General features: G+C 41.1%; 1 protein-coding gene across 1 annotated transcript in view; it reads right to left on the reverse strand.

Moving 5' to 3' along the window:
• The window catches only part of mllt10 (MLLT10 histone lysine methyltransferase DOT1L cofactor), a 49,247-nt gene extending 39,360 nt beyond the window's left edge, over positions 1-9,887 (reverse strand). The window contains 2 exon segments of the mRNA XM_026179398.1: positions 5,529-5,608; positions 8,389-9,887. Coding sequence (XP_026035183.1) covers positions 5,529-5,608; positions 8,389-8,551 — 243 coding nt within the window. The 5' untranslated portion in view covers positions 8,552-9,887.
• Between the last annotated feature and the right edge of the window lie 6,662 nt (positions 9,888-16,549).

Raw genomic sequence — 16,549 nt, forward strand, 5'->3', positions numbered from 1 at the left:
TTGGGTGGACCATGAACTCCTCTGTATACTAAAGTACTCTAGAGTCAAATTTGAGGCCATCTGTCTGACAACTTAAGCTTGGCTGAAATTGGGTCATGCAACGGGACAATGATCCTACACACAGATCTGCTTCCCATAAAATAAAAACAAGTAGATATAAATAATGTTGTAGGTCTACAACAGAATGGCTGAAAAAGCAAAGAATCAAGGTGCTGTAATGATCCAGTCAAATTCCAGATTTCAACTGGAGGCCTGGAGGTTTGAATGCTGTGTATAAGAAATAAAGAAGTGAGGCAACAAAAAGTGGGCCAAAATTCCTCAGCGATGTGAGAGACTGATAAAGAGACAGAAAACCATTATTTGAAGTTATCATTGCTAAAGATGGTTCTAAAAGCTACTGAAGTGGGCTTAGTTTTTCAAACAACTGCACACAATCCTGTGGAAACTCTTTCATATGACTGTATATCATAGGGACATCCCCCAATCCCAGCTGACTTTATTTCCATACAGAGATGAATGATTTAACCTGCTACAATTACTCTACATAAGTGGCCTTAAAAAGAGAACAGGATGAATAGATAAACACAATATCAAGTCATAACATCTAATAGCAAAGCCCGAGCGACTGTCAGCATCAACCATAGCCAAGTGTAACCAGTGCTGAATGGTTTTTCTACAACATTGGCATGAAGAGCAGGGTCGCTCTGTGTGAGCGTACAGGAATCACAAAAATGTGTCATAGTCCCTTCAGTGCTGCACATACAATACTAATAATTTAGTTGAATATTAAAGAAAGTAATGCCCCAAATCCTCTTGCTGTGTATCACCATATAATGCAATCAACTGCAGTTGACCTTCAAAATCAAATGATATGTTGAATATTCAGGAAGAAGTGTTAAATATAGAGCAAACGTATCTTTCCTTCTAGCTTCGAATTGTGACTTGGGTTTCAAAAATACAACTGAGCTTGATGTGAATTTTAATTACTTACAAGCAGATCGATGAGTCAAACCTTTCTGCTAATGTGCACAAATTTGAAGTAATTCCTGCACTGCTTTGTTCACAAAATGTCCCGCATTGCTACAAATCTCTTTAAGAATTCCATTTAAGATTTTTTTTTTAACATATTTAAACAGTTTAAAGTATAAAATCAACACATTTTCACACACTGACATTAAATACAGAGGTGCAGTACTATGGTGTCTCTATTTTCACCAAATCCTGGTGACTAACAGCACATTAGTGTGATGTCTAACAATTTTAACATCTATGTTTAAAGTCTTTGACTTCAAAGAAATAAATGCACATTAGCATTATTACTACATTATTGTTGCAGGCAGCAAATCCATCACAGGTCATGAACAATAACAAACGGGCAAAACAGAACCAAAAAACAAACAAATAAACAATAAAGAAAGAGCCACCCTACTTGGAAATATTCTAGGATCACTCTGTGCTTTTAATGGAATTAACCCACACGGCACAGACACGACACAAATACTACAGACCTCAGCTTCAACTGATCGGCGTAAACTCTCTGCGTCCACATGCTGGCGGGAGCATGCGTTACCATGGTTACCGTATTGTTTACATTTACACTGCTTATGCAGTTAGATGCTGCAGTTGGTTTTAGGACAGCTTCCAAGCAGCAGATTGATTTATTAGGAGTGTGACTGTTGAAATAAGCTTAAACCACATGTCTGCAATTACAAATTATGTTTGCTCCATTTGATTTCTGACCATAAACAAAACTGCACCGAGAGGCCACTTGGAAATGTACTCGGGACTAGAGCAGGGCGATATGGCCAAAAATATTTATCACGATATATATTTGAAAATTTGCGATAACGATATAACCGACGATATAATTGATGCGAGACAAAATACAACTCCACAACATTACTAGCGCAAAAAGACAACTTTCCATTTATTTTCACTTAAACAAGAAGCTGGTTTTTATGTACATTAAAGCTTTATAAAAATGTAACAGTGCAAATGCAAATTCCTTGCTGAAAGTTTAACCAAAAGGCATTTCCAGTAGAAATGGGCTGACATATCCTGAGCATAACCATATATAATATCCACTGAAGTTAAAAAGAGGTGCTTTGCAACATTAAACTGCAGTGTGCAGTACGCATTTTTCGGACCATAAGGTGCACGGGATTATAAGGCACATTAAGCGAAACAAAGCAGTCAGATAAATCAAACTTTATTAAACTCATTCTTCTTGCTTCCTCCACTTCTGTACCATTGATTCATTAATGTTGAATTCTCTGGCAGCTGCTCTATTCCCATGTTGTTGCAGTATATTAATGACTAACCTGGTATTGTGGATGGATTATCTCAGTTGTTCTCCTGACTGAAGTTTGGTCCGTTTACAGCATCCTGCCATGCAATTGCATTTGTCTCTAACCATGAAGAACCTTCACGTTAACTTTTATAAGTGGAAAAGTGTTAGTGTTCGTCCTCCAGCTTCACTGTTTATGTTATGCTAACATAGCTGTGTCGCTAGCGATCACATAGCACATCATTATATACCAGCTAGCCCAACTTCAGTAACCCTACAAACGTCACTGCTGTTTAGTTTCCTGTCTTCATTTATGTTGGAAGTGATAGCAGAGCTGTACGTTTGATTTTTTTCAGAAATCTCTCAGTCAGAACATGCTATATCATGCTTAGGTAACTAGCGAAACTAGCGAGCTAACTTCCGCTAGCTTCCTGCTAACTTCTAACTCCGTTAAATGTAATAACTTTTGTTTTCATGGATGCCTGGAAGTTAAACTTTATAGTTACACCTGGTAAAGCAGCAATGCTGATCGTTTTATTAAAGATGAAAGAATTTAGACAGTTTTTAACTCTAAGTGATGCTGCAGTGTTGTTTGACCTGAAGATACGGAGTTTAGGACCCAGATTACTCCCAGATTTAAGAGCATCTTAGTCCGACAAATATGACAATGACAACGGCCGCTTGCATGTTCTGCAAAAAAATGTGCTTTGTTGTGTATCTGACGGACAAACACCAAACCAGTTCCACATCACGGAAGTTGCACCATTTTTACAAACCAATTCTGGTTCATCTGTTTCACTCAACAATCGGCCATGTGCGTATGAAAACAAAGGCACTGCGCATGCGCGTTTTACTCCCATTCTATCGCGATATTTCATTTTCCTATCGTTGCCTAACATTATACCGGTATTACCGTGAACGGTATAATATGGCCCAGCCCTACTCGGGACATATTCTGAAACCATTTTTTAAACTTAAAATGATGTTTTTTGTCTACACCACAGTTCTTACCAGCCAATATTAACCATACTAGCTGGGCAAACAGACCACAGTTTATTTGCGTGGATGATTTCAATTTGGCATAAATCTACTTTTTGGAGGAATTTCACAGATTGTATCAAAACAGCAAAGTCCAAGCTTTCTTACTCCACATAAACTAAGCAAAAGAGTGACTGGTTATAACACAATTCCAACCGATGCACATCAGAGCCAAACTTGGGATTGGAATTTACATCCTCAATAAAACATCCTCAGAGAAAAGCCGAAGTGGTGGAGACTTCCACTCTTGCAGACTTTTACGAGTTATCAGTAGCTTCTTTTTTTCTGCCTTTTTTCCCACTAACACCTACTCGAGCTGGTTTTTAAGGTTCTCCGTTGGCTACCAGGTATATTTTTTGAAGTGAGTTGATCCAAAAAATGTGAACAGCATCACTGCCACCGATTGCTCAGTCAATGGCGTCACTCAATGAGTCATGAAGAGACTTCTTCACAACACTCAAATCCGCCATTACCGCATCCCAACAGCAAGGGAAATGTCCACACACAAACTAGCACTGTGATCCAACAACGAGCTGCAGACATCATTTGTGACAGACTGAGCAGCAGGTATGCCGTCGCCTCCATGTATTCCATCGTTGTGTTGTGTCAAGCACAAATGGCATCCTGGGACTTTAGGCCCATCTTTCTATAACACGCACATTAAGGTGGTACGACTGAAACAGACTCTGCTCTACAGAGAAGGTGCTAGCGGAAATGTGGCATAACTGGAGAGGACTCTTATGAACATTAGGGATGGGTATCGTTTAGGTTTTATCCGATACCGGTGCCAAATCGGTACTTTTGAAACGGTGCCGGTGCTTAAACGGTGCTCGAACCGGTGCTTAAAGAATGGAGAACACAAACTTTGTCCAAAAACCTCTCATGTTCAGCTGGGTTTTTTTGTAAAAAGATAACAATGTTAGCCTTTTCTGCAGCTATGTGGCATATATGGTATCACTCTTGGCTGGAAGCAGTGCTTAAACAATGGAAAAAACACAAACTTTGTCCAAAAACCTCTCATGTTTAACTGTTTTCCACTTTTTCTTTGGTCATTTTAGCCTTTTTGGCCAGGGTGAAGGGAGTATCTGCCATCAAACAAGAAGACAGCCGCATGTAGCTATGATGATGTTTGCTAGTTCACCTTACATGCATTAATGTAATAACGTGGTTAGCCTACTCAACGTAAATTACACACGAACAACATGAAGCTACTCATGCAGAGAAGAACGGCTGCTGCTGCCATCATCACCCGTCATCATTTCTGCTACACTGGCAGGGCTAGGGGCCAGGACTCTATTCTTCGGGTTTTTGGGGGATGTTGCTCCGGGTCCGATAACTGGCACCACACCCGACGTGCACAGTGTGAGGTCTCGCAGCAAGCTATCAAATACGGCGCATTTCTTGGCTTTTAAAAAAAACCTATGCGTCGCCAGCTGTTTAATCGGATTCTTGGTGTTACCTCCTTTGACAGTATCACAGTATCAGCTTAAAGCACTTGTTGCTGCTGAGTTTGCATATTTTGCTGTGAAGTACAGCCATACTTTTGACCGCTTCGCCTTGGACATTTTTAATCTGTAGCTCTGCTCTAACAGAACGGACGTACCTGGCCCCGCCTACTATCCTCGGAAACGTAAAATGATTGGCTAGAAGTGTATCACAGCTCAGGAAAAAAAAGCACCGAAATAAAGCACCGAAATGTGCGCTGCTTTTCGGTCTGGTTACTACCGTTTATGTCAGAACCGGTACCCATCCCTAATGAACATGATTATATCGTTTAACCAAATTTGTGACAAGGATCATTACTTGAATCACGATTCTACCCTCAGAACACTGACTTACGATCTCTTAACATGATCTCACAACACTCTCGCAAATGAACTTGAGCTATTTGTTGTTTTGCAGTGCTAAAGAGTTGCAAGTCTTGTTGTACAAGCTGCAGACTACGTAATAGAGAAGCAATTACAAGCTCCCTCAAGTTTGTCTTTCCTGACATTAAGGAATATTGCAGAAGAAACATGCTGTGGGACTTGTTTTTACAACCGCTTTTATCCAGGATCTATAAACAGACACAAAAATGACGCACCACCCAACCTGGTGCCATTTTCTTGGCTCGCTTATTAACAATAGGACGGCTCAGGATAAGTCCTGTGATTGTAGGCATTAAATCATCAGTGATGAAAGGGTAGAGGGCTTTGTGACTCACCACGCGGGCTGCTCGCTCCTGAGATTCACACTTTCTGCAAAACCAAGGACCAGTGGGCACCTGCACAATGCCATAGCAGGCTGGGGTAAAGAAACAAACAGTGTCAGTCACAGTAACCACAACACAGTCAGTCTTAAAAAACATTTTCATAACCTGATGTTTCACATCTTCATAAACATCACATCATCTCCACTCCTCACATGTGCCAGAAACTGACATGTGCAACTAAGCTGGTTTGGATGGAGGAGAACAGCTTTTTGATCTAACAGACTGCTGAGCACGCTGCTTTCACAGATGCTATTTTTATGCCACTGCACTGACATCATTTCCTTGTCCTACAAAATATTTGGGACAATGGTGAAATCACTAGCAAACCATTGTCATTAGGAATCTATATTGGCATCAGTTATTAACTCATACACAAAGATGTTTCACTGAAACAAGCCACAGCATTTATTTGGCTTCCAACACAACTACAAAAATTTTGAGGAAATGTCAAAATCATAACTGGCTACATTTAAAGCTAGACTAACTATATTAGATGTTTTTCATTAAACTTTCTACATGGATGATGCATTAACAAGGTCACAGATTTATAATTTACACTTTATACTTCCACACAACAAGGGAAAAAAACCTGATTTACATTATTTAAATAGACTTGTTTTCAATTTAAATTAACACATTTTCTGTTTTCAAGTTCGATTTAAGAGAATCAGACTTGTTGTAAAGGTACAAGCACAAGGCAGTGCTACCCTAAATGCGGCCAGACTACCCTAAATAGCCTACCTCTACACATTTCGAGATTATCTCGGATCTGACCAGAGCCCATAATCCGCTGGAATAAACAGCTATAATCCAGATTTTGGAGAACAAAACATCCAAGGGTTACAGAGTTCAAATGAAGACACGAGTGACCAAACAAAGATGAAATATCAAGATCTTCTGCACATACTACGCAATTCAGTTTGAAATATTATAAGAAAGAGCCAATTAATTACGTGCAGTTTTGTTTGCTACTCTAACAGCAGTTAGTGTTCGTCACTTCCAAAAATGCTCAGTTATAACAATCAATCAAAACATTTCTAGTGGTTTTGACAAAGACGGGTGGCTGGACCGAATAAGAGCGGTCTGTGCACGATGCAGCACAGTCAATTTGTCGCAAGCAGGATACCTTGTTATCATGGAAGTGAATGAAGACACAGTTAAATAAACCGCAAATACATTCATAACCTAGTGAGATACCTAAAGAGAGAGCAAAGGGAAAGTGGCTAAAGCTAAGCCTCGGTATGAGCAACGAATCAAAGTAGTTATGAAGAAAATCATTTAGACAAGTAAAACAAAAAAGACAAAAAAAAAAAGATTTTCTGTTATCTGGGGAATTTATAAACATACTGTAAAATGATGCAAGTACCTGACATTTGTTTTGCTATACAAATCTGTTTCGCCCGCTTTTTATTTGGTAAGCTAGACAGCATCAAGTGAAAGTGGTTCAGTAGTTAATTATTTGTACCTCTTTCAGTAACAGAGTACCCTATTTTCAGTTAAGTGAGAGAAGATCCTGTAACTTGCTGTAGTTTGGGGAATATTCTCAAATGTAATAATCTCATCAGCATGAACATAATATTTTTCTTTAAAGAAAAGTTTATTTTCATTTGTGTATGCTGTGAGTTATAACTGTAAACTATTTTCAATAGTTCTGGAAAATTAGGATTGGTCAAGAAATTTCCAATCATTGCATCTCCATTATAGACTACTGAATGTTCCTAGTTAACTTAATCTGATACTAGCCTAACTTAAAAAGAAGCCGTTTCAGCTGCGGTTCAAGGGCAGATCATGACACGAGTGCTGTCTGAATCAGAGCACCAACTAATCTTAATTAGTTCATTTCTGGAGAATAAGTAGCTTTCAAAGCTTCAAATGTCAGTTTTCCTTGAAAAATTAAAAGTATTGTGCTTAGGGAAACCATATTTTCTACAGAGTACTGATACCTGACATCTTATGGAAGAAATTCAAATATTCAACAAGGTTTATTCGCAGATTTCTTCAACCTTACAAAATGTAGCTCGAATTTGAACAGAGGGAGATAAATACAAAGAAAGTGTTAACATCTGACCTGATGAGTGCAGTGAAGTATGTAACACTTTAGCCGTTTCCTATGTTTACTTACAATCACGCTGCTGCCAGACAGGCCTACTAAGCAGTCTAAACACTGCCACAAATTGTTACAAACAGAACAGTGCTACAAGTCCAAATACACTGCCGTGCACTGACTTCAGAGCTGCTGACATTTCAAATAGCATCCCACTGTTTGCCAAATGGACACATGACCAGCTATGTAAACAGTGGACGTCATCACGTGAGTGAGTGAGAGTTAGCGTGCAGAAATCACTGTTTTGCTTCTTGAACTGGACCCCCTAAAACACAAAACAAAAAATGTTTTCCACACTAAACTGCTTCCTCTCTTTATTTAGAGCCAGATTTATTGTATTTGTTTACTCCGTTGACTGCATGCATGGTTTAAACTGCTGGTTTCGAGCTCACCTCTTAAGTTTATACCGTTTGTCAAGAGGAGAGTAACCCTCCTTCTCTGAGCACGTGACAGGTCTTAGTAGAGGGGGAAAACAGCACGCCTCGCAGCTAGAAATGTGTGCATAAAGCTGCTGTCAGCCATCATCAGCAGAAGGGTACACAGGCCCTGTTAGCTGCCAAGCCAAATCATCGGAGGGGCCAGCGACATGCGTTGAGCCTGGCCTTGGTGAGAGCAGGAGGAGGAGGAGGCTCCATAACCTTGCAACAAGACAACGATAACTAGCCTGCGAGCTAACTGCTAGCTCCTAGCACAAGCTCCGTGGCTTACCTTGATGCACGGCGACGTTGCAGCCGTGTCCGTCGCAGTACACCAGCGGGTTTTCCGCCCAGCCTCGCTCGTCTGAACACACACAGCACCCTCCAATCATTTCCTTCATGTTACTCGTCAAGAACTCGTCGTCCGCCGCCAGACAACGCTCGCCGGACACCATCTACGAAGAAAGCGGACATGCGGAGGAATACATAAAGGCGGACCCAAAGCTTCGCCGAAGACGCCTTCTCGCTCCCCTACGACGCCACTTTAGGTCCCGCTGGGCCTTAATGTCATGTTTTAAACGTGTTTACGTCCCCTTTTGACGCTGTATTTTCTTTCACCAAAACATCCCCGTCACGGCGCGACGGTGAGAAGAGGGGGAACTTCATAGAGGAGGGGAAGTGCGTAATGACGCAAGGCGCGCGTGTGTGCGTACCTACCGACAGGAAGTGAAAAGAGAATCGCCGGCAGCAAACTTACCATTTTGGTTCCACATGGTTTCAAAGTTTGGAGCAGAGAGAAAAGCGAGACGGTCCAAAGCAGTTCACTTTATGAGGGGGCAAATTTAAAAAAAATAAAACAAAACCCCAGCGCTCCCAGTGTGTAAAATAAGTTAATTTTGTTTGAACTCTAAGATGACTTAAATCTGTCCTGTGGAAAGCTGCTCTTTAATTGTAGTTTGGTGAGAAATCTTTATTTACATAATAAACACATTTAGAAAACACTAAATAAATTAGCGATTTCAGATAAATCTATGATAACCCATTAAATAACTCACTGAAGTAGATCGTATTATTGTACACTATATTACACACTATAATACTCAGTTATGTCATCTAAAAGCAAAACAAAAACAATCATCTGGGTTAAGATTCTTAAATGAGCCAGTTTACTGTTTTTCTCTGCTTTATATCATCACATTCCCATAAAATATATCATCCTTTTTCCTCTCTCTTGCTCTTGAGTCCAGAAAAAAAGTTACGAGTATTTTCACTCGTCTTTACATTGGTGAGCATTGTGAGCCTTCAGGTCATCAAAACTGATTTATTAATCAATGAGCAAACTGACAGAGTAATCAGTAACAAAAACCTTTATTTTCTTGCAAGCCTGAATAAAAGTCCCTTAGACTGTCAGAGAGGAGCTTTCGCTGAGATAGAAAATTGCAGTGTCTGCTCTAAATGACTATTGGTGACCTCAAAGTATAGCACTCAGGGCTTTTATATCATTTAAGGTATTCTGTAATTATGACCGGGCTGTCCACACACACTGTACGTCTGTCAAGTGGATGCAGCCCTGGATAAATGCTGGATGTTTACACCTACAGAAACCCTTTTTGATTCAGAGGGTTTTAGCAGACTACACACACACATGCACACAAACACATACACACAGACAAGATCTGTTTTAGGCAGTCCTCTAGTAAACCATTGCCTGCATCATCATTTCTCTTTTCTACTATTGTATGAGAAGATTGTGTTTATTTATTTATTTATTTTTGGATGTGCTGATGATGACATGTATGTGTGTGTTTGTACACATCCACACATGGATCTTTGTTGTCTGGATCATAAGCGTTTTATTACATTTTGCTATGCCTATTCACTTTTTTTTTACAACTTAAATGAATACCGAAGGACTGCTTTTTCCTGTATTTATCTCTTTGCTTTGAATAATGGATAATATGAATACTCACACTCCTGCACTATTGTCACTCTGGGTTGTAACTGTTTTCAAGTAACTGAATTATGCTACACCTCCTGCATTTGACTACAGTTACACATAGAAGACCCTAAATGTGTAGCTTTTTTACTGTAGAATGGATAAACTAAAGGAAGGAATCAGGGTTCCCTTCGGGAATACATTTTTATCCTTGGAAGGATATGGGCTCTGGGACGCCTATATCAAGCTGCACATATCGCCTTGTCAATATACAGTTTTGTTTTGACAGCTCCTCATGCTGTTGCCAAGGATGCTCCAGAACACACATGCTATTCCAAGCACTCAGCTGCTGCTTGCATCACCGATTCCTCTGAGCGAGCTCCCGCTCTCGGTTTCCAGAGAAACGTAATGACTTGCCAATAATGCGCAAGAGCACACGAGCGTTCTCCGTGTAATATAGTGAGCGAGAGGGCCCTGGGAGTGCTTGCCCATTGTTTGCTTTAATTTCAAATTGCTCAAATGCTCCAGTCGACACTGGGCAATGCACTGAAAGGGGGTGAGGGGCTGGGGAAAAGGAGGAAAAAAAATGTGAATTGTGTGTGGCAGGGGAAAACCTATTAGAGCTGGAGAGAACAAAGGGAGGCGAAGGAGGGGGCAGCAGTTGTGGAGGGGCCCATATAGCTACTGAAATAGTGAAAATGGAAAATTATTATTATTTATTTTTTTCACAACTTGCATTTGATTAAATCAAAGCTCGATTTATGCCCAGTGTTCCTCAAGTTGCAGGAGAAGACCCCTCCCTGAGATAGAAAATTAAAGCGACACTGTCTACTCCCAGGTGACCTCAGAGATTACATATAATTAAAAGTACTGTGTGATTATAACCAAGCTGCCTTATAGAATAACAACATGTGAAAGCTTTATAGTTCATGTGGTGATTTATGTTGAGAAACTAAAAAAATGGTCCAACGTCTTTTTGCCAACCAATAAAAGTTGTGTATTGTCAGAGACACTCTGAAGAAATCCATGTTTTGTTTTTCTTCACAGTTCAAATGTATCCCATGCTGCAAAGTTTATGTGATGGGCTCCTGACTGATTTAGTGTATTCTGCACGCTGGGTGGCCTAATTCAGTTACTGATGTAGTAAATGATGTAGGCTACAGAAGCACATAATGTTTTGAGCAAGAGAGCTGAAATAAACAAAAGTTTTAAACAAAATTTAAAGCCAAGATAAAACACAGAACCAGGCACAGAAGTAGAAAATAGTGTAATTGCTTTGTCCTTTGATTGTGAGGTGTCCTCGCTTACACTGTTCTTGTTAACTGTGAGATAGCTGACACTGATTTAAAAGTCAGAGGACTTCCGTGTTTGAGTTCTGGTTATGTTTGTATGGTGGCTGCGTTATGTTTTGGCGTCTCTTTGTTCAGAATGAGGAGCATGTAAAACATGCGGGGAGCAAGAATGACAACACGGGCGAAAAAAGCATAGGAAAAAAGCACCCCCCGCCACACACGCACACACGTGCACCCAGGGACCTATCGGCCATGTCTGCAATATCTTTGTGTAAATGCATTGTATAGCTGCACAAATGTTAGATGTACTTCCCTGCTTGCCTGGCAGTTATTAGTTACTGTTGTCCTGGTGATTGCATGCCTAACTCCATCTTTTCAAACTCCAAAGTTAATTATCAGAAAAAGAAAAGAAAAAAGACCCATGAGCAAAGAAACATTACGATGTAAATGAATTCTGAATTTGTTCCTAAATATTGAAGTGTGTGTGTGTGTGTGTGTGTGTGTGTGTGTGTGTGTGTGTGTGTGTGTGTGTGTGTGTGTGTGTGTGTGTGTGTGTGTGTGTGTGTGTGTGTGTAGCACTCTGGCAGGAATGTTTTCACAGACTGAGCTCATAAGCTTCAACAAATGACTACCAATAGGACAAACATGCCAGATGCCTTTTTTCGAGTCAATTAACTGCGAGCGCTAACGGTGTTTACGTCAAATTGGAGATATAGGTTTGGCCCCATTATTTATGTATTTTTTATATTAAAGACAAGTTAACCTGTATCAACTGTTTTAAAGACAAAGCGGTGACTTAGCTGCACATGCGCCGCGTGCTCTCTGTCCCCTCAAACGTGCGCTGGATTCGAGCATCCTTGAATTCATAAATTGCGCGCAATCAGCTATCAGTCAAACTATCATTACAAAGAGCTTTAGTTAATGTTATTCACCCGTAGTGGCCTAATAAATGCATCATTAAATTTAAGTGAGCCTCGTAGTCATTTAGGAAGTAATTATGGGCTATATGGCAATTTTATAGATATTTGGAATGATATTGTGTATGACAATGTGCATGTGGGGTTAAGGCAGGGCTGTCACATGTACCATCTGTATCTTTTTCCAGAGGACTCCAGAGGCTAACTGGCTGTTTGTGTGAATAGTCATTAGGTATTGGGGCTGCTACTGAGTTAATATACACGACTGGGGGGGAGAAAAGCGTGAATACACACCAAAAGTGACATGAACACATGCAGCACGCTTTCAGAACCATCGGTGTGTACCCCAGGTCTCCTCTATCTTGTGCGAGTAGCACAGGGGCCCAGGAAAAAAATACAAACAGTTCCAACACGGCGGGGTGAAAGGTGAAGAGAACCCTCCCCCCATCACTGTCCGCACATACTTCAGGCTCGGATTGCATGTAAAATCACATTCTCCCTCAGTGGTGGTAGTGGTGGTGGTGTTGGGGGTGGTGGAGAGGAATTCATTGTTTTGGCATGGGGCAGTGGGTTTGTGTCATTAAAAAAAAGGTCTACGTGCTTACAAGTGCCTAAGCGTCCTTGACCAAATGTCTCCGTAAAACTCAATGCAGAGAAAGTGAGATGGAGCTGCAGGAGGCGGCGCGGTTGCTTTGATGAGTGTTATTTTTTTAAAGCAGAAGAAGAAGAAAGAAAACGGATTACATAAAGTGTAAATTTTTATTTTCATTAATTATATGTTGAATTGAAATCACACACACAATTAATAATAAACCAGTCACGTGAAAAGTAGAGCAAAACACCGGGATGCAGACGTCATCACATGTGTTTATTGATTATATCTGATAAGTGAGTAAAGTCCTTACCCATAATCGGTCCCGTTAAGCCTTGGACGTCCACGATGAAGTGACAAATGCAAAATATTATTGCTTAAAGCTTATTTAGTATTAACAACTGAAAAGGTTTAAAACGTCGTCTTAAAAATTATCTATATTTCACTTTGGAAAAGAAATAAAAGCTACGCCATCATTGGAATCTAGATCACAAGGTCGCTCACTCCCAATATGTCTTAAATATGTCCTACAGTTTACAGACCTATTATAACTCACCACATACAGCTCAGTTACAATGGCAATGCTAACCATGAGCCTTAACTGTGAGATTTAATCACGATCATTTCCCCACGCCTCCTCAGCACACAGAGGGGCTGCTGCATAGAAACCTTCACCGTACTTGAGAACTCTCTCCAGGCCACTCGGTCTTGCTTCCTCCCGCTGGTCCCCGGCCGACATCCAGGCGCAGTGGAGGGGGGAATAAGTGCCCTGTGGCATCTGTGCATGACAAAAGAGCCCCTGCTCTTAATTGGAAATACTCAGATTGGGGCAGATCTATACACACGCGGTAATACATTTAAATTTGTTTCATTAATTATTTGAATGTTGACTTGTTGTTAGATGTCTCCAAACTGACACTTTGGGGCGGTTAAGACATGAGGAGATGAAAATCCACCGACAGAGGTGCTGCAAATTTATCCCGAGGCTTTACAGATGGTGTGAAAATGCTTTTATATATTTATTTAAAAATTATTATTTCTGATCATATTTAATACTCGCAGTTTAATAAATAATAACAAAATATATAATTATAATAATAATACACCGATATAGGTGTGTGTGTGTGTGTGTGTGTGTGTGTGTGTGTGTGTGTGTGTGTGTGTGTGTGTGTGTGTGTGTGTGTGTGTGTGTGTGTGTCATTTTTACATTACTACATAGATGACGTGCCTGTGACAAAACCACAACTCTTTACAAATAAAGTGAGTAAAATCCGCGTGGTTGTTATCTCAAAAACTAACACACCAGTCTCTGTGCGTAACTGCAGGATGGATTTCCGCTGCAGACCAGTCACATTCAGGGAAAAGCAACAAAACAAAGAGGATCGCTATGGAGCTTACGCAAGTTTGAATTGCTTGCGTTTTACGTGAGAACCTTTGGCTATAAGGGATTAGAGGAAGTAGAAAAAATAACAACAAGGGTCTAGTGTGCCAAATAAAAGTAAACCCGGGTTGTCCAAAGGACAAGGCGTGCAGATGTCAGAATGTCTGATGAATCAAGCCTCGACTATCCATTCTTTCCTGCGTCTCCCTAGGCCGGCCACGGTGCACAGTGTCTCGGGGATGTGAGCTATTCCCCGGGGACCCGGACTTCAGCGAGCCCTCTCCTATCCCCCTACCACCCACCCCCACCCCTCCCTTCACATCCGTGAAGCTCCTCATGTTGCATGTATTAATGCTGTCATAGATAATCAGCAAGTAAGAACACGTCAACGTGCGTATGTTGCATCTAAAGCAACCGCAAGGGTGCAGGTCAAATGACCCCCGTGCAGTGGAGCTGGACTTAAGGGAGCTAAAGAGATCGCGGGGGCTTCCAGTAAGACCCATTTTCAGTTATAGTTGCACAAAGGTATACACACAAAGACGGTTGCGTTGAGTTGCTCATCAGCGCACCAGCTAATATCCACATGCAATTGGTGCATTTAATGACAGCCTTCTGTGACTTATTAAACTAAAATATAGCCGACTTTATATGTACCCCCCCCCCCCCCCCCGCGTGCGCGCACACGCACACACACACAGAGGGTATTATATTTTTGATTATCTCCGTGGCTGTATTTCGCACAGTCGGTGTAATGCAAGCTATGAAATTAAAAAGGAGCAAACATCTTTTAACACGCACGATCTTGTTCCTGAGTCCAGCAGCACTACGTTGGTGGTTACGCACCACAGCCCCGGTCCTGCAGGGATATTGTGGATATGATGTTCTTAATCATTCGGATATTTAAAGATCTATAATAACAACGCCTACACATGTGACACGCCGTTTGATGTAACACACTGGTAACATCGATGCTATTCAGCGCGCAGTGACAAGCCAGCAAATAAGCAAATAGGCTTAATATTTATGGAAACGAGTATGCCCAGTGCTGAGTTTGACCCCACCGTGCTGCAGCACCGGCAGCAGGAGCAGGAGGAACTGGTCACAAGGGACTCACGTGTTTTATAGATCACAAAGATGGAATATAACCCGGGGACTATTGGAGAAAAAAATATGGCTCAGGGGCGAACATAATAGTCAGTCCATTCAGGCTAACTGTGGCCCGTTGCTATTTCAAACAATTAGTCCGTACTACACGGTCATATTATTTGGTAAACCCGCGTGTGTGTGTGTGTGTGTGTGTGTGTGTGTGTGTGTGTGTGTGTGTGTGTGTGTGTGTGTGTGTGTGTGTGTGTGTGTGTGTGTGTGTGTGTTTGGGCGGGGGTCCCATATCTGTGGCCGTGTGCGTGGAAAAAAGGTGTGCCGCTCTCAGATCCGCGGTGTTTTATGTAGTTCTGCGCGTGCATGCGCGTTCATTCTAATGAATTCTAACGTTCGAGTTTGTGCGCGTATTTGCGTTTTTGACGTGCGTAAAGACAAACTGTGTATACTGTGCATTTTACAAGAAATACAAAGAAATCTCTTGAAACAAAAGGTGTTCGTTTTTTAATGAATAATCTCACAAAAGTCAGGGTGCACGCCCTCCCGCTCAGATAATCTACTTGTTGATGGAAACATAACCAAAGCACATATTCGTGATGCAACAGCCTATTGCGTATTTTATGCAATTTATAGAATGATATATTTAATAAGTGCTTCTATGTGCCTTGTTGAAAAACTAATTAAAATGGATCCGGTTTTTGAAGAGTTATTATCAGTGTTAATATTACAAGGATTCTTATTTATGCAGAAAATCATGTTGGAAAAGCAGCCCCGACCTGGCACTGTGATCACGCTCAAAAATCACGGTTCACATTTAAACACGGTACAATTTCACAGGAATTGCGTGACTCCGCAAAATTCACACACACGCAGCTTAGACGGTTTAAATGGCTTCTGAAACGCTGGGAGCGCCGGTTCGTTTATTACGGTATCACCAGGCGGATGGACGCGAGCCTATGTGGTCTCAGCTGATAAGTAGGTCAGTCTATAGAAGGCCTACAACCTTGGGGAAGAAAAATCAGGAGAAAAGGCTCGAGCACGCTAAAGCAGTTAAGTTTGATGTTTACTGGTCAGGGGGGAAAGCAGTGAGGGGGGAAAAAAGAGGCAAATTTCTTTGTTTAAGCAGCACGTCCGTAACGCACATCAGCCCGACTAAAATAGCACGTGCTGACTGGAGTCATTTTTACCAACATGCAATCGATTGCATGCTACGGTTACATACATTCTGATGACGACC

The sequence above is a fragment of the Astatotilapia calliptera genome, chromosome 9 (assembly GCF_900246225.1).
Source record: "Astatotilapia calliptera chromosome 9, fAstCal1.2, whole genome shotgun sequence".
Lineage (NCBI taxonomy): Eukaryota > Metazoa > Chordata > Actinopteri > Cichliformes > Cichlidae > Astatotilapia > Astatotilapia calliptera.